Source organism: Mesoplodon bidens (assembly GCF_964165515.1).
Source record: "Mesoplodon bidens genome assembly, chromosome: 2".
Lineage (NCBI taxonomy): Eukaryota > Metazoa > Chordata > Mammalia > Artiodactyla > Ziphiidae > Mesoplodon > Mesoplodon bidens.
Window position 1 is genome coordinate 107,364,225 of NC_138177.1, and position 25,926 is coordinate 107,390,150.

At 40.2% G+C, this 25,926-nt stretch overlaps 1 protein-coding gene across 3 annotated transcripts in view; it reads right to left on the minus strand.

Annotated features, from left to right (window-relative positions):
- Positions 1-302: 302 nt before the first annotated feature.
- Positions 303-25,926, minus strand: part of LRRC8B (leucine rich repeat containing 8 VRAC subunit B) — a 74,696-nt gene continuing 49,072 nt past the window's right edge. For 2 of the 3 annotated variants that reach the window (XM_081225956.1, XM_081225957.1), the window contains exons 3-5: positions 24,759-24,861; positions 19,862-22,026; positions 303-3,803 (exon numbers count right to left, since the gene is read on the minus strand). In XM_081225956.1, the coding sequence (XP_081082082.1) occupies positions 3,531-3,803; positions 19,862-22,000 (2,412 nt within the window). In that variant the 5' untranslated portion in view covers positions 22,001-22,026; positions 24,759-24,861 and the 3' untranslated portion in view covers positions 303-3,530. Of the gene's footprint in view, positions 3,804-8,914; positions 9,184-19,861; positions 22,027-24,758; positions 24,862-25,926 lie in introns of all 3 variants that reach the window. The other variant, XR_014015211.1, reaches the window with a different exon arrangement.

Here is a 25,926-nt window from a genome sequence, read left to right on the forward strand (position 1 = left end):
TAAAGACTGCAGGGATGGGTCAAGTAGAACTATTCAATTAGGCATAATTATAGGCTCTGGCTTCCCCCCAAATAAATACATGCTCAAGTATTATCGCAAGTTCTCTAGCACAAATATATTTTGTTACTATATAAATTTAAGGAGATGGGTGAGTGGAGAGGGAAAACAAAATACCTTATGTGGATGGGACAATGCTAAGAGAAAGTGACGATGGAAAGAACACTTGATTGAAAATACAAGGAAATAAAGCTATAAATCCACAGAATAATTGTTTGATTATTTTAATGGTTTCTGAACCCATCAATATTATGCAATACTTTAATTCAACATACAAAATTTGAATCATGAGACACCTGCAGAACAGAAACAAATATTTTCACTATCAAACAATAATGTTATGCAGATAACTCACTGCAGCTCACCACAGCACACACATTGGAGCTTTGCCACAACGAGACCCTGAGGATCTCTATTTACCCTGTTTAACACAAACATTTGCTAAGTGACAGTGAAACATGGTGATATCAGAGGAAAAATGAAGACTGAGGATGAAGAATGAAAACACCGAATCTATGTGCCACACAGATATACCCTGATGTATGTTAGTGAAGGAACACTACACCTTACAAGGAATGCTCAAAACCACTTAGGTCGCTGACCAAGTCTGAGCATTTAGTTTTCTTTTAACATTACAACTAAGAGAATAGAATACTCCATGATTACAAGTAAGGAATAAAAAAGAATTAATATACTAGCATTAACCTACAACCTCTTACAACTTTGGAAAAATATTAAACATATCCAAAACTAATAAATTACATTTTGTATACATGGGGCGTGTGTGTGTCTGTGTGTGTGTGCAAGCTCATCATTGTGTATCTGTGTGTATGTAAATAAAATGAACCAATGCTAGCATAAGCCTTCAACTTTGTTCTGAATAACATCCATATTTATTTTTTGGAAAATGCACTACACATTCTTGGAAATCAAGTATCAACTAAAGTCTTAAAATTATAATTGAATAAACTTCATTTTCTTCATTTAAAATCCTCTTCCAAATTGAAGATCTGCTCCAACATTGCAGTAAAGGTGGCATCAAACACCACAGTTTTGTGTGTTAAGTGGTGGTCTCAGAGTTCATGGCATCAGTGTTACATCATTTCAAAAGTTACCTAAACAATGGAGTGTAGGATTGAAATAAAAAAGTAAACCTAAAAACTAGGGCATCAAGAACAACAGAGTTTGCATTAGTAACCAAACCCTAGTGTTTGGAAAGAAGCTTACAAAACTCATTATTGATTCTGATAGTAACTTGCTTCCAGAAATATAGAAGGGTGATAAGGAAGGTTTGGCTAGTGACTTCTGCAGGTGAACAGAACTGGTGACTAGCTGGGAGGAGTTGTAGTTTGTCAGGGGAATAGTAGCAAATCTGAAATTTGTTTTAAAAACTCTTCCTTATAGAAGGGGGTAAGATTTTTCATACACATTATGGCTAATTATATGGCCCAAAACATTTAAACATATTTCCATGTATCATATTCATGTTCCAAACATAAGATAATCCTATCCAACACTGGAATCGGTACACATGACAATTCTATTGTGCAACAGGGATGTGAAACATTAAAATGACAAAAAACTCAATATTAAAAAGATTGAAAATAACATAAAACCCTAAATATAGTCAGAATCTGTTTTCTGAAATCCTACAAGAAAGTTTCATCAGTTATGCCTGGCTCCCTGAGAACTTGAGTGTTCTGACTAAAGGCAAGTTTTGGTAAGAATTGCATTTTTACACTGTTCTTTCTCATTCAGAATAAACAATAATGTTTTAGGCAGCTTTTGGTGTTTTATATTTTTTATAGCTATTACTCAAATTTCATTTGATGTGAACAATTCTTTTCTCTGAATGTTAGTCCAGGGGTGTGTGGCAGGTGAGGGAAGCTACATTCTGCCATAACTTAGACTCACTTTCATCTTTCTGGAAGGGACAAAGCAAGAAAAAAAAATACCATACAACACAATTCCATGTTTACAGTACTCTTTACCCATAGTGTTTTCCAGTTTTGTCTAGGTGCAGTTAATAGATTACTTCATAGTTACATCCAAAATAAGATGGCATCACAATGCCTAGACCCTTTAGAGAAAAACACATTGAAAATGTACATTTCCCCAAAATGAGTCAGTCGATTTTGTTCATTTTACAATATGCATGATAATAAAAAGCCAAACACAAAGCTCTTTATAAAAAAGAGCAAAATGTATTCCAGAAAAGTTAGACAAAGGCATGAGATGAATTTCAGTTAACCAGATCTATTTCTTTGTGAGCTTTGAGAACTCATTTTAAGCACTGAATTTTAAGCAGAGTGTTTTACATTATAATCCTATCTAGAGATCATGCAGATGGAGAAGAAAGTATTTTGCTTAACTCTTACTTAATTTCTACAGAATGCTTTAAAATCAGTTTTAAAGATCCAAATCTGCACCTCTCCCCTCCATCACAGTTTTTGAAGTAATTAAGAATTGTACCCGTACAATAGCACAGCACTAGGGAAGAGAGAGGTAGATGATGTGGCCATCCTCTTACAAGGAAACCCCCCGAATATTTTAGGGCATGAAACACAAGGCTTTTGTTATCCAAAAGTAATTAGTTGCAGAGTACAAAAACATTTTGGAACAGAATGTGCACAAATATGAGAATCATAAGCAGCTAAAACCAAATATATTAATAGTAAATTCTTAAAGAAAAGGATGTGTTCTCTGTACCTTACAAAAATTATTCTCACAGATTTTGAATCCAAGATAATACAATAAAAATATTTGTATGTTTTACATTTAATATAAAAATCATTAGCAAATAAAAAAGGCTTTGATGATATATAAGAAAAATTTGAGTATACATTAATTTTTAGGATGCCCCGAGGGTGACATGTCCTAAGTACCCTGCTCCTGTTCTATGCAAAGGCCAAAGGCAGGCACTTTCTCAGGGTTCATCATTGTTGTTAAGAGAAAATCAGATGGAGGAGGACTCAAAACAAGCTGGGACAGGAAGTAAAAATTAAGCCAGAAGGAATTCTGCCTAGCACAATGTACCCTGCCTAAAAATATTAAGACCATAAATCAAAGACAGTGCTCAGTGTACATCAAGGGAATTTATGTTGATGAGTTTATGGTCTAGGTGATAAATATCAAAACAGGAAGTCAGTTAAAACAAGTATGCAAATAAGTAATACCTAATCTTCAAAAGATACAAACTGCAATGTAGAGATTCAATAATTTCATGTCCCCATTCCACCCTCCAAGTGTACTTCTTATATTTCCATAAGTTAAAGATCAATTATTCACAAAACTTTAGTTCAGTGTTAATACTTTTTACCTGTTTAATTTAGGAATAGACACTGAGTTGCTTTAATAAGACATTTGGTTATAGTTAGTCATAATTATCCATTGTTCATCTTTATAACTTAGGAAAATTGAGTTCTCATTTAAAGCCCTGGAGTGTACTTTTAAAAATTATTTTCCTCTTTAGGTCAACATTTATCTAAGCATGTCTGCAAACGTTCTGTTACAGGGGGAGGAAGAGTATTGAGCAAATTCTCCTCGACAATCAGACAGCTCCGTTTGAGGGACTGACATCCTTCCAGTTCAGGAGGAAGTGTTTCCAGGTAATTACCAATGAGCTCCAGATGAGTAAGGTTTGACAGCTCACCCACGTGAGGGGACAAGCTCATCAGGCTATTTTTCCCCAAAAGTAAACACTGCAGCTTTTTGCACTGAAACAGCCCATCTGGTAGCATCTCAATCTGGAAAGGGAAAAAAAGAAGCCAGTAAAACTGTTTTTTGATGGCCTACCATAATACATCTATTTATCTATACCCCTACCTTTTCCCAAAAACATTTCTAACATTTTACAGAGGTACATATAACAATGATGATACACTTGAAGTAGATGGGAAAGATAAAGGAAAAATACGGTCGTCCTGACATGGAGTCAGGATTGAGGCTACCATGAACTTCTATAAACCCCTGCTGTATATGGGTGGGCAACAGATTTGGCTCTGAACATTCTAACAAGCAACTCTCAATTCTCAAAGGAAACCTAATCGGTTACATACTCTTTGTCCCTGAGATAAAAAAAAAACCAGTGGGCTTCCCTGGTGGTGCAGTGGTTGAGAATCTGCCTGCCAATGCAGGGGACACGGGTTTGAGTCCTGGTCTGGGAAGATCCCACATGCCGCAGAGCAACTAGCCCCGTGAGCCACAACTACTGAGCCTGCGCGTCTGGAGCCTGTGCTCCGCAACAAGAGAGGCCGCGACAGTGAAAGGCCTGCGCACCGCGATGAAGAGTGGCCCCCACTTGCAACAACTAGAGAAAGCCCTCGCACAGAAACGAAGACCCAACACAGCAAAAATAAATGAATAAATTAATAAACTCCTATCCCCAACATCTAAAAAAAAAACCAAAAAACAAACCAGTGACTGAGGAGAAGCCTAATTATTCTTGAGTCCTAGTCAGAAATCAGGGATCTCAAGAGTCCTCATAATAAGTTTACTGTGTGGGATAATGAGCTATACCCTCAAAAACATCCCGAGAACAGACACAAGGCTATTTTTTAGGGTTTCACAGTAGAGACTGAAAACTTTATTCTGTTAAAAAAAAAAGTTGACAGGAGTAGAGACAAGAAGATATGACAATCTATACAATCTATACAGGATATGACAATCTATACAATCTATACAGGATATGACAATCTATAGATATAGATATACAATCTATATACAATAGATATATACACAATCTATAGATATACAATCCATGCAAGATAGGACAATCTATACATGCACATTTCATTCCCCTCTACATACTCACTCACGAGTATTTATTCTTCTTCTTGCTCTCTGAGAGTTTCGATTAAGTCTTACGACACAGAGAAATCATTTAAAATACAATAAATAGCCTGCAACTGGGTCAACTGCTACAATTGCTCAACTGAACTGCTCCCCTATTTGGTGGGAAGGTTGCATCTGAGTTTCTAAGGGAGCCACAGTGTGTATATGAAATAGGGTTTATTGGGGAAAGACACCCAGAGAAGGGCTGAGCACACTCAATGTCCTCAGCTCTCATCCTGCCACTGAGGGGCAAGTGCGCTCCAGGAAGAGCTGGATTGCATGCACCCCACCCTGTAACGTTCCCCATATTTATACAGGCCTGGACCAGGCATCTTTGCAACTATGAAACAATGAGGCTCCTTTGTTCCGTAAGTGGCTTTGTTAGAAACAGGGATGAAAGGGGCGCTCCAGATTTCAATCTGCTCCTCTGATGGGCTAGTGTAGCCCCACTGAGCCAGTTCTCTGCTGGAACTTGTGGGGCCTTCCAGAACTGTCTCTTCAAAAGGGTAAACGTTCCCTATACAGCATAAAAAATTGGTCAAATTGCATTCAAAAATGCTCATTATGTTGGAAATTGCCTTCTCCTCCATCAACCACATATACTCTCAGTACTGGCTATCCTTGAAAATAAATCTAATGATCACTGTTGCTAAGTCAGCCATGCATTATAGCTCATCATTCTACACCAAAATACTAGGTATAAGCAAAGGAAAATATCTACCCTTTTATTTCATTCCTTCTTAAGAATGCAGATGCAAAACCACAGATATGTCAATTTCAGTATAGAGATATGACAGAGAGATGAGAGACAGAAGAAATGTAACCTCCTTCTGATTAGAGATTATCTGCAGCTCAAAAGTAGTGTCAGTGACGTACAAGTAGAGGGAATGATCAGTCCTGTGCAGTGTGCTCAGGGTTGAGAGTGCCTGCTGGTGCAAAAGGAGTGACTTAGGCAAAGAGGCTGGGAAGAGGGAAGACTTGGCTCACCTGTATTCAGTGAATGCCTGCTGGGAGCCTCGTTTTGTGCCAGGTTCCCAGCTAGGTGTTGGGGATAAAGTACTGAGCAAGACAGATGGGTCTTTAAGATCCATGCAGGGTCTCTCAACCTTGGCATTGTTGACATTTGGGGTGGGATAATTCTTTTTGTGGGGCTGTCCTGTGCATTGTGCAATGCTTAGCAGCATCCCTGGCCTCTACCTACTAGATGCCAGTGCCACTCCCCTCTCTAGTTGTGACGACTAAAAATGTCTCTAGACTAATGTCTTCCGCAGGGTAAAATTGCCCCCATTTGAGAAGCACTGGTCTAAAGGGGGAGTGAAATATGAAACAATTATAGAAATCATTAGTCTACAACGGCTGCTAGGAAGAAGAGTGCCTTAACCAGGGCTGCATCAAGGAATCCCAATCTCCCTTCCTCATTCAGCTTCCAGGGCCCGGAAGGTGCCTTGCTTGATTGCACTGATTTCCTATTGAGTGAAGACCCTAAAGCCATTGTCCTCATTCTCCTTCTGTCTTGCTGTCAACACTACCATGTCTCACCCATCTTCTTTCATCTCTCTGAATTTGTGATTTTAGCTTCTTCTCAGCCCCCAGAGTACAGGCAAGGGATTTCGCCAGGCAATGAGAGCGAGCCTCTGGGGTTGGTCCCTCAGTTGTGCCATAAAAGTGAGTTAAGGACTGTGGTTAGCGGCACACTTCCTGAGCGGTAAGTATCCGTCTCAGGGGCTTTCTCCCAGCATCATCACGCAGCTCAAGCACAGGGCTTTAACTCATGTAATGGAATTCAATTTTGCTAAAGGAGGCTGGGGAGCTGTGTTAGAGACTCAAGACTTTCTTTCAAGTCAGCAGTTTTATCTTGAAAAATCGACTTACAAATTTTGCCTGAGCCAATAAATTAAAAAAATATTTAGATAGCATTTATTTATACTGAATTCATTTAGCATGCTCTTTCTTAAACCATATAATACATGAGCCAGAAAGGAAAAAATTTCCCCAGTGGACCACTGATTTCTTCTCAAAAATCAAAAGAAATGTTTACAGACGATCAGATGATAAACTATATAAACAGAATGGTTTTACAGAATAAACTGTATTACATATATTTAATAAACTATGAAATAAACTGAAAAAAAACTCACTATGGTTACATTATCACTCTATATCCTAGAATTTTCTGGCAACCAAATACTTTCAACAAAATGTATTGAAGCCCCCAGAACATCCAAGGAAGGATGGTTCTCATCCTATATTCATGGCTGACATTGATAATTAAATATTCCACTGTTTCTCAGAGGCTGGGACCTCATTTCAGAATTCTTTTCAGTGTCAGATTTCCTATTTTTCTGGCCATTGACACATGCTATCTCAGAACATGTCAACCTGAATCTATAAAATCCAATCATTTCAAGAAGCAAAGCTGAATATTTCGATATCTAAGTGGTAATATCAAAACCAACAAGGAGCACTGCCACATAAATGATCTGCAGAAGGAATTTCTACATTATTCACCTTCTGGCTAAAGTCGTTGAGTTGCATTAAATGCAGAAATGGAGAAACTGGAAGACCTAGGTGTAAATTGGAGTGGTTTTTAAGATTTGAGGGAGGTTATTAAATCTTCCCCCTTTCCTGTGCTTCTCCATCACATTCAACACCATCATAATCCAATTACACTTTGGCACTGGATAGAGGTGGATGCTGCCTCTTCCTCTCCCATCATCTACACAGACCACTGCTTCCCGTGGAACATCATGTGGACTGATGCATCTGAGCTGTAGGAGAAAGAGCACTAGAGCAGGAGCTGGAACATGGGTTCCATCCCAGATCCATCACTGGGAAGCTTTGGACCTCAGGCAAATTGCTCTGAGCCTCAGTTTCAGTATCAGTAAAGTGAAGGCAGTGGACTAGAACAGAGCTTGGCAAAGTTTTTCTCTAAAGGAGCGCAACAGTAAATATTTTAGGTTTTGCAGGGCAAGTGGCAAAACTGAAAATATTATGTAGGTACTTACAATAACAAGAGAGAAAAAATTTCATACATTTAAGTGATGTAATTAAAAATACAATAACACAATTGAGTACAATTTCTTTGTAATACAGGCCCACTAAGGAGAACAATGCAACTTATTCATGGACACTGAAATTTGAATTTCATATAATTTTCATATGTGATGAAATATTATTATTATTCTTTTGATTTTTTTCCCCAACCACTTAAAAAATTTAAAAACCATTCTTAGGTCAGGCTGTGGGAGGATCTGGCTCCCAGGCTGTAGTTTGCTGACCTCAGGACCAATGACCCATAGTGTTCCTTTCAGATACAAGGGTCTCTTAATCTATATTCTTACTTCTAAATCATAATGATTAAACCTTTCCACAGGGTTTTGTTTCTTGATTGTCCTCTCCCAACCCTTGTGTCTGCTACAACCAGAGCCTCCTTTGAAGGTACTGATTCAGGCTAACTAGCACTTTTAGGCTCAAGCCTCACCTCAGCTACTATCCAATGACTCAAACTTGAACTAGACTGGTAGAATTCAAGGCACTCTCCACTCTGACCCACATTCTAAAGGCTCTCATCTCTTATTACATCTGCCGATGCCTGTTGCAATCCTCTGGGCATGACCTCTATCCTTTTACATTTCCCCAGTCAATGTTCTCAGGAACACTCTTCTCAAGAATTACCATGGAAAAGAACGCCTTGCTCAACTATGTGTGGCAAACGTTGCACACCATATCTCCCTCTTGGAGAAGCACAATGCATGTTCATATGTTAAAGTCTCTGAGGAATCCAGCAGCAAAAATATGCTTAAAAATGTTTAATGTTTTTTTGTGATAAAACTTAGTACTATTCAGTGGAGTAAACTCTGGAGTGCCCTCTCAGTGAATGTCTGTCATTTGGGGGGCTGTCTCACATCTTCTATGTCCTGAGAATTGCCTACCTTATCTTGGTGGGACTCTTGGTGGGAAGCAGAGCCCACTTCCAACTAGAGGAACCGAAAACACAAGATCCTTGTGTTCCCAGATAACTTACAGCTCGAGTGTGAGCATTCTTAAGCTCTATCAGGTGCTCACATGTGGGCCTTGTGTCACAAAGAAGCAGAAACCATGAAGAACCGATTTTGTGGGAGGGCAAGGGCCACAGTAGCAGCAGCAGCATTTTCAGGGTAGCATTGGTGTCCAGTGCTGGTACGGTCAGTGTGAAGGTATCTTCTTTATTTTACTTTTGTACTATGATTTTGGCTGCATTTCTTCTGCTATCTAACTTTGTGCTTGATTGTTTTCCAAGCTTCATTCTTCAGCCTTTTCAGGGATGAGATACATGACAGCCATTCAATAAATGTCTTTTCTGCTTAACCCCAGAGTTAGTATTTGTTACCTCCATCTATAAACCTGACACACTGCCCAAGTCTTTAAAAAAGAAGAGTCTTATATATACACAACCAAATGTAAAACAGATAGCTAGTTGGAAGCAGCTGCATAGCACAGAGAGATCAGCTCCATGCTTTGTGTCCACCTAGAGGGGTGGGATAGGGAGGATGGGAGGGAGACACAAGAGGGAGGCGATATGGGGATATATGTATATGTATAGCTGATTCACTTTGTTATAAAGCAGAAACTAACACACCATTGTAAAGCAATTATACTCCAATAAAGCTGTTTAAAAAAAAAAAAAAGAAGTCTTTAAAAACTGTTCTTTCAGGAATCTTTACCAACCTCCATTCTAAATGGAGGAATCAACTCACATTTCTGAGTATATGCACATCTAAGTATTTATGCAGCAGGTTTGATGTTTTATTTTCTAATTTTTATAAATATTTTGGTCTACTTCATAGACTCATGAGAACCTTAGGTTTCAAGAAGGAACCTTGAAATTAGTTAAATCTCTATATGAAATATTAATACTTAATTCCCTTTAACAATATTCCTACCAAGTGGTTGACAATTTATATGTGGACAGTTTTATTAATAAGAAAATCAGGGGGCTTCCCTGGTGGCGCAGTGGTTGGGAGTCCACCTGCCGATGCAGGGGACATGGGTTCGTGCCCCGGTCCGGGAGGATCCCACATGCCGTGGAGTGGCTGGGCCCGGGAGCCATGGTTTCTGAGCCTGCGCGTCTGGAGCCTGTGCTCCGCAACGGGAGAGGCCACAACAGCACAACAGTGAGAGGCCCGCGTACCGCAAAAAAAAAAAAAAAAAAAAAAAAAAAATCCCTTCTCCCTTCTCAAATGTTCATTCAGTCTTTGGACAGCTTTCTGGGGAAAGATGAGATATCTTCTCCTGCTTGTCCGAGCTCTAACACTTACAGCTATTCCCAATAAGCTTTCTTTCCTATGTAAGGTCTTCCAAATATTCGAAGACCAATATTGTGGACTATTCTCTCCCTTCCCTCCCCAGTACTTCTTATAATTAGGATACACTATACCATCAGAGAGGAACTTTTCATCTGTCTGGTCACTGTCTTCTGAGCTCCAGTTTCTCCACATCTTTAGCAGGTAAGTCTCTTCATAGTTCTGATGAAGTGTTCCTCACCCATTCAAAGGCGTCACAGTCATCATTATGGCCCGGAGGATGCTCCACAACTGCTGGCTATCACACTTCTGAGACAACACAGCCAAAGACACCATTGTACTTTGGCCATAAACTATCTTCAGCATAAGACTTTTCACATGCTACCAAGCACCCTTCAAGACAAAATATGTCTGATACTAACACCTAATCTCCCTTTTAGCCACAAACAAGAAGTCAGTAAACTTGGTGTCAAAGGTACCAATGATCTTAAATTTAACATTGAACTACAGAAAGCTGTTAACCTGCTTATACATTTAGATAATTCACGGCCCGCTGACAATTTTATCAGCCACGACTTTCAAAAATGTATGGAGTGGTCAGGAGGAGCTTCAAGATGGCGGAAGAGTAAGATGTGGAGATCACCTTCCCCCCCACACATACATCAGAAATACATCTACACGTGTAACAACTCCTACAGAACACCTACTGAATGCTGGCAGAAGACCTCAAACTTCCCAAAAGGCAAGAAACCCCCCACATACATGGTTAGGGCAAAAGACAAAAGAATAAACAGAGACAAAAGAATAGGGGCGGGACCTGCACCAGTGGGAGGGACCTGTGGAGGAGGAAAGGTTCCCACACACTAGGAAGCCCCTTCGCGGGTGGAGACTGCGGGTGGCGGAGGGGGGGAGCTTCGGAGCCACGGAAGAGAGCGCAGCAACAGGGGTGCAGAGGGCAAAGTGGAGAGATTCCCGCACAGAGGATCGGTGCCGACCAGCACTCACCAGCCCGAGAGGCTTGTCTGCTCACCCGCCGCGGCGGGCGGGGCTGGGAGCTGAGGCTCTGGTTTTGGTCAGAGCGCAGGGAGAGGACTGGCGGTGTGAACACAGTCTGAAGGAGGCTAGTGTGCCACGGCTAGCCGGGAGGGAATCCGGGAAAAAGTATGGAGCTGCCGAAGAGGCAAGAGACTTTTTCTTCCCTCTTTGTTTCCTGGTGCGCGAGGAGAGGTGATTAAAAGCGCTGTTTAAAGGAGCTCCAGAGACGGGCACGAGCCGCGGCTATCAGCACGGACCCCAGAGACGGGCATGAGACGCTAAGGCTGCTGCTGCCACCACCAAGAAGCCTGTGTGCGAGCACAGGCCACTATCCACACCCCCCTTCCGGGGAGCCTGTGCAGCCCGCCACTGCCAGGGTCCCGGGATGCAGGGACAACTTCCCCGGGAGAACGCACGGCGCGCCTCAGGCTGGTGCAACGTCACGTGGGCCTCTGCCGCCGCAGGCTCACCCCGCACTCCGTACCCCTCCCTCCCCCCGGCCTGAGTGAGCCAGAGTCCCCGAAGCAGCTGCTCCTTTAACCCCATCCTAAGCGAAGAACAGACGCCCTCAGGTGACCTACAGGCAGAAGCGGGGCCAAATCCAAAGCTGAACCCTAGGAGCTGTGCGAACAAAGAAGAGAAAGGGAAACCTCTCTCGTTAGACTCAGAAGCAGCGGATTGAATCTCCACAATCAACTTATTGTACCCTGCATCTGTGGAATACCTGATTAGACAACGAATCATCCCAAATTGAGGAGGTGGACTTTGGGAGCAATATATATATATATTTGTGTCCCTTTTTCTCTTTTTGTGAGTGTGTATGTATATGCTTCTGTGTGTGATTTTGTCTGTATAGCTTTGCTTTTACCATTTGCCCTAGGGTTCTGTCTGTCCATTTGTTTTTTAGTATAGTTTTTTTGTGTGTGTGGTACGCGGGCCTCTCACTGTTGTGGCCTCTCCTGTTGCGGAGCACAGGCTCCGGATGCGCAGGCTCAGCGGCCATGGCTCACGGGTCCAGCCGCTCCACGGCATGTGGTATCTTCCCAGACTGGGGCACGAACCCACGTCCCCTGCATCGGCAGGCGGACTCTCAACCACTGCGTCACCAGGGAAGCCCTTTAGTGTGGTTTTAAGCACTTGTTATCCTTGGTGGATTTGTTTTTTGGTTTGGTTGCTCTCTTCTTTCTTTCTTTTTTTTTGATTACTTAAAATTTTTTTTATTAATAATTATTTTTTATTTTAATAACTTTATTTTATCTTCTTTCTTTTCTCCATTTTTCTTGAGCCGTGTGGATGACAGGCTCTTGGTGGTCCAGCCAGGCGTCAGGTTTGTATCTCTGAGGTGGGAGAGCCAAGTTCAGGACATTGGTCCACGAGAGACCTCCCAGCTCCACGTAATATCAAACGGGGACAATCTCCCAGAGATCTACATCTCAACGCAAAGACCCAGCTCCACTCAATGACCAGAAAGTTCCAGTGCTGGAAACCTTATGCCAAACGACTAGCAAGACAGACAACACCACCCACTAGCAGAGAGGCTGCCTAAAATCATAATAAGGTCACAGACACCCCAAAACACACCACTGGACACGGATCTGCCCACCAGAAAGACAAGATCCAGCCTCATCCACTAGAACACAGGCACTAGTCCCCTCCAACAGGAAGCCTACCCAAGCCACTGAACCACCTTAGTCACTGGGGGCAGACACCAAAAACAACGGGAACTACGAACCTGCAGCCTGAGAAAAGGAGACCCCAAACACAGTAAGTTAAGCAAAATGAGAACACAGAGAAACACACAGCAGACAAAGGAGCAAAAAAACCCACCGGACCTAACAAATAAAGAGGAAACAGACAGTCTACCTGAAAAAGAATTCAGAATAATGATAGTAAAGGTGATCCAAAATCTTGGAAACAGAATGGAGAAAATGCAAGAGATGTTTAACAAGGACCCAGAAGAACTAAAGAGCCAAAAAACAATGATGAACACCACACTAAATAAAATTAACAATTCTCTAGAAGGGATCCATAGCAGAATAACTGAGGCAGGAAAACAGGTAAGTGACCTGGAAGATAAAATGGTGGAAATAACTACTGCAGAGCAGAATAAAGAAAGAAGAATGAAAAGAATTGAGGAAAGTCTCAGGGACCTCTGGGACGACATTAAAGGCACCAACTTTCGAATTATAGGGGTCCCAGAAGAAGAAGAGAAAAAGAAAGGGACTGAGAAAATATTTGAAGAGAATATAGTTGAAAACTTCCTTAATATGTGAAAGGAAATAGGTCATCAAGTCCAGGAAGCACAAGGAGTCCGATACAGGATAAATCCAATGACAAACATGCCAAGACACATATTAATAAAACTATCAAAAATTAAATACAAAGAAAAAATATTATAAGGAGCAAGGGAAAAACACCAAATAACATACAAGGGAATCCCCATAAGGTTAACAGCTGATCTTTCAGCAGAAACTCTACAAGCCAGAAGGGAGTGGCAGGATATATTTAAAGTGATGAAGGGGAAAAACCTACAACCAAGATTACTCTACCCAGCAAGGATCTCATTCAGATTTGATGGAGAAATTAAAACCTTTACAGACAAGCAAAAGGTAAGAGAATTCAGCACTGCCAAACCAGCTTTACAACAAATGCTAAAGGAACTTCTCTAGGCAGGAAACACAAATAAGTAAAAGACCTACAATAACAAACCCAAAACAATTAAGAAATGGTAATAAGAACATATATATCGATAAATACCTTAAATGTAAATGGATTAAATGCTCCAACCAAAAGACACAGACTGGCTGAATAGATACAAAAACAAGACCTGGACACATGCTGTCTACAAGAGACCCACTTAAGACGTAGGGACACATACAGACTGAAAGTGAGGGTCTGGAAAAAGATATTCCATGCAAATGGAAATCAAAAGAAAGCTGGAGTAGCAATTCTCATATCAGACAAAATAGACTTTAAAACAAAGACTGTTACAAGAGACAAAAAAGGACACTACATAATGATCAAGGGATCAATCCAAGAAGATATAACAATTGTAAATATTTATGCACCTAACATAGAAGCACCTCAATACATAAGGCAAATACTAACAGTCATAAAAGGGGAGATCAACAGTAACACAATAATAGTAGGGGATTTTAACACCCCACTTTCACCAATGGACAGATCATCCAAAATGAAAATAAATAAGGAAACACAAGCTTTAAATGATACATTAAACAAGATGGACTTAATTGATATATATAGGACATTCCATCCAAAAGCAACAGAATACACTTTTTTCTCAAGTGCTCAAGGAATATTCTCCAGGATAGATCATATCCTGGGTCACAAATCAAGCCTTGGTAAATTTAAGAAAATTGAAATCATATCAAGTATCTTTTCTGACCACAGTGCTATGAGACTAGATATCAATTAGAATAAAAAATCTGTAAAAAATACAAACACATGGAGGATAAACAATACACTACTTAATAATCAAGAAATCACTGAAGAATTCAAAGAGAAAATCAAAAAATACCTAGAAACAAATGACAATGAAAACATGACGTCCCAAAACCTATGGGATGCAGCAAAAGCAGTGCTAAGAGGGAAGTTTATAGCAATACAATCCTACCTTAAGAAAAAAAAAATCTCAAACAACGTAACCTTACACCTAAAGCAATCAGAGAAAGAAGAACAAAAAAACACCAAAGTTAGCAGAAGGAAAGAAATCATAAAGATCAGATCAGAAATAAATGAAAAAGAAATGAAGGAAGCAATAGCAAAGATCAATAAAAATAAAAGCTGGTTCTTTGAGAAGATAAACAAAATTGATAAACCACTAGCCAGACTCATCAAGAAAAAAAGGGAGTAGACTCAAATTAATAGAATTAGAAATGAAAAAGGAGAAGTGACAACTGACACTGCAGAAATACAAAGGATCGGGCTTCCCTGGTGGCGCAGTGGTTGGGAGTCCGCCTGCCAATGCAGGGGACGCGGGTTTGTGCCCCGGTCCGGGAAGATCCCACATGCCACGGAGTGGCTGGGCCCGTGAGCCATGGCCGCTGAGCCTGCGTGTCCGGAGCCTGTGCTCCGCAACGGGAGAGGCCACAACAGTAAGAGGCCCACTTACCACACACACACACACAAAAAAAAAAGACAAGGAGAAATACAAAGGATCATGAGAGATTACTACAGGCAACTATATGCCAATAAAATGGACAACCTGGAAGAAATGGACAAATCCTTAGAAATGCACAACCTTCTGAGACTGAACCAGGAAGAAGTAGAAAATATGAACAGACCAATCACAAGCACTGAAATTGAAACTGTGATTTAAAAGCTTCCAACAAACAAAAACCCAGGACCAGATGGATTCAGAGGCAAATTCTATGAAACATTTAGAGAAGAGCTAACACCTATCCTTCCCAAACTCTTCCGAAATATGGCAGAGGGAGGAACACTCCCAAACTCATTCTACGAGGCCACCATCACCCTGATACCAAAACCAGACAAAGATGTCACAAAGAAAGAAAACTACAGGCCAATATCACTGATGAACATAGATGCAAAAATCCTCAACAAAATACTAGCAAAAAGAATCCAACCGCACATTAAAAGGATCATACACCATGATCAAGTGGGGTTTATCCCAGAAATGCAAGGATTTTTCAATATATGCAAATCAATCAATGTGATACAACATATTAACAAAGTGAAGGAGAAAAACCGTATGATCATCTCAATAGATGCAGAGAAAGCTTTTGACAAAATTCATCACCCGTTTGTGATATAAAGCCTCCAGAAAGTAAGCACAGAGGGAACTTACCTCAACATAATAAAGGCCAGATATGACAAACCCACAGCCAACATCATCCTCGATGGTGAAAAACTGAAACCATTTCCATTAAGATCAGGAACAAGACAAGGTTGCCCACTCTCACCACTCTTATTCAACATAGTTTTGGAAGTTTTAGCCACAGCAATCAGATAAGAAAAGGAAATAAAAGGAATCCAAATTGGAAAAGAAGAAGTAAAGCTGTCACTGTTTGCAGATGACATGATACTATACATAGAGAATCCTAAAGATGCTACCGAAAAACTACTAGAGCTAATCAATGAATTTGGTAAAGTAGCAGGATATAAAATTAATGTACAGAAATCTCTGGCATTCCTGTACACTAATGATGAAAAATCTGAAAATGAAATCAAGAAAACACTCCCATTTACCATCGCAACAAAAAGAATAAAATATCTAGGAATAAACCTACCTAAGGAGACAAAAGACCTGTATGCAGAAAATTATAAGACACTGATGAAAGAAATTAAAGATGATACAAATAGATGGAGAGATATACCATGCTCCTGGATTGGAAGAATCAATATTGTGAAAATGACTCTACTACCCAAAGCAATCTACAGATTCAATGCAATCCCTATCAAACTACCACTGGCATTTTTCACAGAACTAGAACAAAAAATTTCAAAATTTGTTTGGAAAAACAAAAGGCCCCGAATAGCTAAAGCAATCTTGAGAACGAAAAACGGAGCTGGAGGAATCAGGCTCCCTGACTTCAGACTATACTACAAAGCTACAGTAATTAAGACAGTCTGGTACTGGCATAAAAACAGAAAGATAGATCAGTGGATCAGGATAGAAAGCCCAGAGATAAACCCACGCACATATGGCCAACTTATCTTTGATAAAGGAGACAAGAATATACAGTGGAGAAAAGACAGCCTCTTCAATAAGTGGTGCTGGGAAAACTGGATAGCTACATGTATAAGAATGAAATTAGAACATTCCCTAACACCATACACAAAAATAAGCTCAAAATGGATTAAAGACCTAAATGTAAGGCCAGACACTATCAAACTTTTGGAGGAAAACATAGGCAGAACACTCTATGACATAAATCACAGCAAGATCCTTTTTGACCCACCTCCTAGAGAAATGGAAATAAAAACAAAAATAAGCAAATGGGACCTAATGAAACTTAAAAGTTTGCACAGCAAAGGAAACGATAACCAAGACGAAAAGACAACCCTCGGAATGGGAGAAAATATTTGCAAATGAAGCAAATGACAAAGGATTAACCTCCAAAATTTACAAGCAGCTCATGCAACTCAATATCAAAAAAACAAACAACCCAATCCAAAAATGGGCGGGAGACCTTAATCGACAGTTCTCCGAAGATGATATACAGATTGCCAAGAAACACATGAAAGGATGCTCAACATCACTAATCATTAGAGAAATGCAAATCAAACCTACGAGGTATCACCTCACACCAGTCAGAATGGCTATCATCAAAAAGTCTACAAACAATAAATGCTGGAGAGGGTGTGGAGAAAAGGGAACCCTCTTGCACTGTTGGTGGGAATGTAAATTGATAGAGCCACTATGGAGAACAGTATGGAGGCTCCTTAAAAAATTAAAAATAGAACTACCATACGACCCAGCAATCCCACTACTGGGCATATACCCTGAGAAAACCATAATTCAAAAAGAGTCATGTACCACAATGTTCATTGCAGCTCTATTTACAATAGCCAGGACATGGAAGCAACCTAATTGTCCATCGACAGATGAATGGATAAAGAAGATGTGGCACATATATACAATAGAATATCACTCAGCCATAAAAAGAAATGAAATTGACTTATTTGTAGTGAGGTGGGTAGACCTAGAGTCTGTCATACAGAGTGAAGTAAGTCAGAAAGAGAAAAACAAATACCGTATGCTAACACATATATATGGAATCTAAAAAACAAAGAGGTTCTGACGAACCTAGGGGCAGGACAGGAATAAAGACACAGATGTAGAGAATGGACTTGAGGACACGGGGAGGGGGAAGGGTAAGCTGGGACGAAGTGAGAGAGTGGCATGGACATATATACACTACCAAATGTAAAATAGATAGATAGTGGGAAGCAGCCACATAGCACAGGGAGATCAGCTGGGTGCTCTGTGACCAACTAGAGGGGTGGGATAGGGAGGGTGGGAGGGAGGGAGACACAAGAGGGAGGAGATATGGGGATATATGTATATGTATAACTGATTCACTTTGTTATAAAAAATGAATGGATTGTTCCCTCATGGAGTAAGCCTAAGCAGCAGAACTGAAGGGTATTGGGGTATTATTCTTCCTACATATATTCAGAGATTGCTTAATAAAAGTGTGTTAATCTGTTCACACTGGAAGAAAAAAGAAATTTATGGAGTGATTTAACTGTACAACAACTTGGTGAAACCAATGCCTTTCAGAAGAATTGTTTATAGTTTTTATTATAGGTTTAACAACAGAAAAAGTGTAACCAAAATACTAATATTAATCAACTGCATAATTAAATGACACATGATGAATCTCTAGACCTGTAGTTTTCAAAGTATGGTCACCAGACCAGCAGCACCAACTTCACCTGAGATTTTTAGAACTGCAAACTGAAGCCCTACTTACTGAATCAGAACCATGGAGTGGGGCTCAGCAATCTGTGTTTTAACAGGCCCTTCAGGTAATTCTGGTGTTAACTGCTAATCTAGATCAACCTTAAAGGAGTTTTAAAACCTCATAATCCTTTAAGACATGAAGATGCTTTGTTTATTGTAAAATGGGTTCTATCCTTTTACATATGAGTAAAGTCATAGAATTCTAAAAGTCAGTATGAATTTTGCCTCATTCCCCAACTCTCTGGTATTTTTCCAACAATCCATGGTTTCTGAAAATACTGTCTGGTGATTAATATGTTTACTAGCCAACACCATGCTTGTAGCTATATTTAGCATGAAATATGAATTACAAAAAGTCCAGGAGATAGTACCTTTTCGGGTAGAGCGGAAGAAAATAGTTCTCATTTTTAACTAGAGGAGGATCACTTTCATCTTTTGGCAGACCTGATTTCTGACAGGTTTTTTTTCTTCTTCCCATATGGATATTACCGTCATCCTCTTGCCCTTTCAGCCAGCATGATTTTTTGTCTTTTTCCTCCTCCTTCACATTTTAACGTAGGAAACTACTCATTTATTTTGTTTTTTCTTGTTTCAGCAAAGTTAAGTTTTCCTTAATTTGGCTTTACTGTTGCAAATTATGGTTCATTTTTAAAGCATAGATGCTGGAAAAAGCTTCTAAGGAGCCCTAGTGTTGCATTATAGAACCAGGCCTTTCATTTTGAATTGTCTTTCTAGACATGCATGGAGATTTCAAGTCTTTCTTACTGTATCACAAAAAAGACTTATGAATAATTCATGATCACAGTATTTTTAACAAAAAGTTCTCCTATGACAGATTTGGAAAGCTGAAAAGTTTTATGAAACTTTCTAAATACTTAAGACTTTTCCAAAATGAAAGCAAGCCCTGCCATAACTAATTAATTAGTTTAAAACACTTCAGTTGTAATGTTTATGTAAAAGCCATGAACTGTGCCAAATGCTTATATATTTTTTCATAAAATCTCCATGACAACTGGTAAATTAGATGAAAAACTGATGCTCAGTGTTTTGATAATTTGTCCATGGTCACATGTCTAGAAGTGGTAGTCAGGCTGAGCTCAGGATGCTTAGTATGACTTAAAGTCCATTATCTTTAACTACATCACACTGCAACAGCAGATGCTCAAATGACTGGCCAAATAAAGGGCAGAATGGATTTACTTACATTGTTGTTGGTCACAGCAAAGTACTGCAAATTACTCAGATACTGGATTTCTTCTGGAATGAAGGTCAGGTGGTTATAGCTTAGATCCAAATAATGTAGTTTGGTGCATAGGAAAAGCTGCAGGGGCAGATTCTCAATGTTATTATGGTCCAAAGAGAGCTGCTCTAGATTAGATAATGCCCCAATCTGGGCCGGAATATAAGCTATGTTATTGTGCCACAACTTTAAGCAGGAAAGATTCTGGAGATGCTGAAAGCTAATGATCTCTTCCACAGTTTTAAGGTTATTTTCTTTGAGGTTTAACTCATGCAAATTGTTCAGACTGAAAATGGAGTGTGGAATGCGTTCCAGGTCACAGCTGATCAGCTCCAGGCTTTTCAGATTGACCATCTTTTTCAAGTTATTCAATACAACCAGCTTGCTCCCCTCGTTATCAAGGGACAACTTCTGCAGCGAAGGCAGGAGGTCTGTAATGACTTGTGGGATCCGGGAGATGCTGCTCTTCAAGTAGAGGGTCCTCAGGTTTTTCAGGTCCTGAAAGCCCTCCAACTGCATGGTACTCACCTGTTCAGGTAGAACACAGCCTGACAGGTAAAGTTCCTTGAGATTCTTCAGATGAAATACCCAGCGTGGAATTTTCCCCATTTCAGTAAATTTCAGGCGGAGGATTTTTAAATTCTCCTCTAGAAAGGCCAGGGCAGGATGGTCGACCACCAGAGACGAATGGTACACGTGGAGCTCCTTGAGGTTGACCAGCTGTGAGACTGCAGAAGGCAGCTTGACCTCAGGGATCAGCTCCAGGCTTAGCACTTCAATTTCTGTCAGCTCAAAGACATTGTCTGGAAGACCGTTTAGCATGAAAAGATGCAGTTCTATCTTGTCCTGGGAATTTTTCACAAGCTTACTTTTCAGTTTCTCGACCGTCCATTCGTTGTTGAGGTTGATCTGTTTCAGTTTGTTCTCACTGACCTCCGACAGGAATATGGAGAAGCGTTTGGAGTAAAGAGGATCATACTGATCAGCCAGATGGAGAATGAAGGCGAAGTCATTCTTGACATCCGGGATGTCACTGTAGTTGCTTTTTTCTCTCAGCGCCTCAAAAGAATATTGCTTCAGAGAACTCCGCAGCATCCACCACAAGCTGTAGGAGGAGGTAAGACCATAAAGTATAACCAAGATGACATAAAATGAAGCCAGGACCTTAAATATTTCTGCCAAGGAGTAGACACACTGGTAGCGCTTATATCCAGTAAAAGCCTGCACATCCACTGAACAGTCAATTTCAAGAGTAATGTAGGTTAAAAAATACGGAACATAAGTTATGATGAGGACAAACAAAATGACTTTGACTATTATCTGCTTCAGATACACTCTATAAATGATATCCTTCTGTTCCACGTGCATGCGGAACCTTTTTACTTTTTCAAAGATGGCTTTGGCCTGTTCGCCCTCCTTCTTGTCCAGGACGCTAGAAGTTGGGCTTTCTATGCCAGCTGACTCTAAGCCAGGCTGCGGGTAGGGCAACGACTGCTTGTTGGAATCAACATCAGCTGAGCACCCTGAGGAAGAAAGCAAAACCTTGGACTTGGAGAGTGTCAGGGGCCTCACTGACTGCTCAGCCACCGTCTCTGACAGGGCACGGGTGGTCCATGGAGAATCGAAGCACTTGTGAAGGATGGCCACAAAATGCTCGAGCCTGGAACTGGTACTGGGGTAGTGCAGCCAAAAGTTGCTGCAGGCTGCAAAGATGAGCGTGTGCAAGAGCACCAGGTAGGGAAAGAACTTTGCGAACCAGTGGAGCTGCTTCTCATAACAGACGGCGTCGATGTAAGAGTACTGCTGTCGGTGGAGGTCGTTCTGGATTCTGAGGGGGAGCGGAAGCAGCGTCCCGGGATCGGAGGAGGTGTTCACGCTGGCTTTCAGGATGTCCCAAGGCACGGCGCAGTGATTGTCGAATTCCACCTTACATGGAAGACAGCACAGAACCCTGCTCTGTGTGAGCTGTAGGGCTCCAGCCAGCACGGCCACCAGCAGCATGATCAGGGTGATGTAATACCAAAAGACGTCCCACCACGGTTTTAGGATGTGATAAGACGACTGGGCGTCTGCTAAACATTTTAGCTCTGTTAGTGTAATCATGACTTTCCCTTGTAGGAGGGCAGAAACTGGAGGAGGAAAATAAAAGAAAAACCACTGAAGCAAGTACCCCAAATAAGCTTAAACTCTAAGGCTTGTACATAACCAAGTAGGATTTAGCTCAGGGGCAAAACCTGGGAAGCAGGACTGATGATCAAAAGGTACCAAAGTTTCCTGGTTTCATTCGAAAACTTAGGCTGTACCAACTGAGCACTGTAAAGTCCCTTAGATGAGAGACCATTTGGTGGCAGCCAGATTGGATCTGTAAAGGTATTTATTTGGTGCAGGATGTGAAGCAACTATCTAGTTTCCTCCTGCATCTTCACTTCATGCTAAGCTACTAAAACCAGAAGCCAAATTTTCTTCAATCAACTTTAGGAAAACTTGTTCTTATGCTACTAATTTCTAACAGCCACATTTTGTACCTTCCAAATGGTCTGAATAAGCTCTCTTTTACATTCCACTCCCAAGTCTGGAGCATCGGTTACAGCCTAAGAGTTGTGTTTCAACCATGATAAGGAATTTCCTTTGAGGAAGCACTGCTTTATAAAATTATCCCTTAGGATTAGAGGGATGTACCAATTCTATGTTCAGAACAAACTGTGATTTAATACATTATCTCCTTTCCCCCCAAGCTCTTGCTTTGTAACTTACGTTCGCATCCAACTTAGCGTATTTAAAAGCTGGCACAAAATGGTAATGGCTTAAAAAATGGATGGGGAAGGAAGCCCCAGTTACAACACTGTGGAAGGGACTCTCTCTCATGTTTAATGTTTTGATGGCAAAGTACTAATAGTATAAATGATTAAGGGCACATACTATTATTATTTTTGCCTTCAGAAAAACAAGGTGGATTTTGCATTTTCATATTTAAAGTATTCACACAATGCTCTTTACAGAAATGACTTATGTAGTATTCAGCCTTACCTAAATCGTTAAAAAAATTGTTAACTAGTAAAATCCAGACCACCTATAAGATGGCACAGAGTAAGACAGATAAAAGGAAATATTTGGATTTATAACAATTCTGGTTAAAAAGAATCACAGTAGCATGGTCATCTTTGCTGGTGGTTCAGCTGCAACCTTCATCCACGGACTTCTCTTGCACTTTTTTGAGTCTTAAGTCTTATCTTTCCTGGGTCTGAGTTTCTCTTTCTAGATACCCTAGTACTGGTAGCACCCCCAAGAAAAACTGTTTTGTTCTCATTAGTCTTCCTTCAAGGGACTGGTATCCTGCCTTGAACCCCAGAATCCCATTACAGAGGCTCTGATACTTATGAATAAGTGTCTTTTCTTTTGCTGGTCAGCCCTAACATCTTCCTGACCATCTGACCCTGAACCCTATACCTTCATGCTCTCCCCCTTGCTAAGGCATCCCAGGATCCTTGATTTTAACTACTAGCCTGGAGCACCACTTTCCACCTGCATCCTCTCTGGCCATCATCATATTATATGGATTCAACTTCCTGTTAGGACCTATGCTTGATAAAATAATTTTCCAGGGTTTCTCTCCCTTACTCTGGTTTAGTGGGTCTATTTCTAACTCTCAACTCCTCCCCTTCTGCTTCAATCCACTGCAGTTAATCATAACTGTGTGTCAAGACAAGACAAAAACCAAAAACAAGAGGATTATATGCGACAGAAAGTCTGGGCTGAGACCCCAACATATCATCAACATGATGGGAGGAAAGGAGGGCAGAAAACATTGCTGGATGAACTTGTGAAAAATATCTAGGGATTTTAGTTGACATGAATGCACACATTAAGCTAATTGTGTCATAGCTATTATGCAAAATATAGCCATATGCTATCTTTACACTAAATATAGCCATAATATGACTATAATCTGTGGCCATATTAAATCATGAACCCAGATAAAGGGGCAACAGTCCTCTGTATCTGCCTGGTAAGATCATACCTGGAACCCAACATTCAGTCATAGGTTAAAGACTAATTGGGCAACAAAATAATCAGGAGCTACTTGTTTACGAACCATTTCCTATGGAGGAACACAGGTAACTTATGATATTCAGCTGAGATAAAAGATGACTAGGGGAACCTGAGAATTTATCTTTACATTTTTGCAGGACTACCTCTTGGATTAAAGAATAAGTGGGGGCTTCCCTGGTGGCGCAGTGGTTGACAGTCCGCCTGCCGATGTAGGGGACACGGGTTCATGCCCTGGTCCGGGAAGATCCCACATCCCGTGGAGCGGCTGGGCCCGTGAGCCATGGCTACTGGGCCTGCGTGTCCAGAGCCTGCGCTCCGCAATGGGAGAGGCCACAACAGTGAGAGGCCCGCGTACCACAAAAAAAAAAAAAAAAAAAAAAAAGAATAAGTGGATTTGTTCCAGAGGCAGAACTAGGTGGGTGCACATTTTAGAAAGTGACATTTTGATTTAATTTGTAGTGGAACATCCATAAAAATAGTTCTGTGAAATAGTTCAGGCCCTTCTACCAGGGCTGAGCTGAATAAGATGACCATCCGTCAAGGATGTTGCAAAAGAATTTCTTGTAATGGATAAAGAAAGTGAATGAGATCATCTCTAAGGGCTCTGGCCAGCTCAAAGTCTATGGCTTTATTTGTCCCCTCAAAGATGCTGGGAGTTATATTCATTTCAGATACACAACTGAAATTGTAGAAGAATGTAAACACAAACAGCTCTAACAATAAGGGTATTTCACAGACAGCAAATATTTATTCAACAAAGAGCACAAGTCAACATTGGCCAAAACAATATACTTTAAATATTTATACTTACTATAATGAAAAAAAATGATTCCAATAAGTTGACTGTGCTTCAGTCAGGAGGCCTACACCTTTTGAAATTTCTTAGACACACCATCTCTGTGATTGTCTTCATTCTGTGAGAAAGTATAGGTATCTTGAAATAGCTGTGGTCATCCAAACAAACAAAATTGGAGATACTGTCATTAGAGACCTTCTCCATCATAAGACATTACATGGCAAGTGGATTTTCATAGACCAGTTTACTTTTCACACTGGGAGACATTCTGGCAAAGCTATTTATATAAGACCCCATCCACATACCAGATTGCACTCAGCCTCTGAACTTCCTTAACTTACAGAGAAGTTTCTACAGAAATTTAGATGTTAACATATTTTAAAATGCTGTATCTACAACACTTAGATGAACACTTAGCTTCTTCCAAGCAGTCTCCATATGCTAATTTCGCTCATTCAATCCTCATACACAGTTGGTCTTATTTGCATTCATCAGATAGCCTGTCAAACCATATAATTTCTGCACTTTATCATATATCTATCCAAATGAGACTCAGTGCTCTTAAAATTTAGCCTACTGATTCATTAAATATAGTTACAAGTCAATAACTTTTTAAGACACAGCTCAGAAATATGACTGAAATTCTCTGAAATTATGACATTATTAAATGTAGCTACCTTTATATTAAAACCTATTGGTTTTTGTTTCTTACCTTATAGGTTAATAAAAGTCATTTTTAGCATCTACTTCAATCATTTGCAATAGCTTAAATTACATATATACTGATTAGTTTGAAATGTGAGAACATTCTAAAACACACAAAATTTTTTTTAGCTGGGTGTGAAAATTGCAGTTTTTAGTGCCTATGTATCCTCTGAAAACTTGTTGAGAAGGTTTATATATTTGCCTGGAAGACACAATCCTTTTTCGGTTTATTAAGTACTCAAAATCCGGCTCAGAGTACTGACCCCAAATTGTATTTAAGGTATTTTTAGCAATACTCTTGCAACCTTGTCATTTTCAAAGATCAAAGAGTTAGCATGTCTGAAATTTACTTTGGATTTACCAATCCATGTGTAAAGCCTTCTTTATAATTACTACTGAAGATCAAATTATTTTGCAGGCCAGAAAGCACAGTTAGTGTGTGACAACTCAGCGTGTATTAATTCATACTTAGCACCAC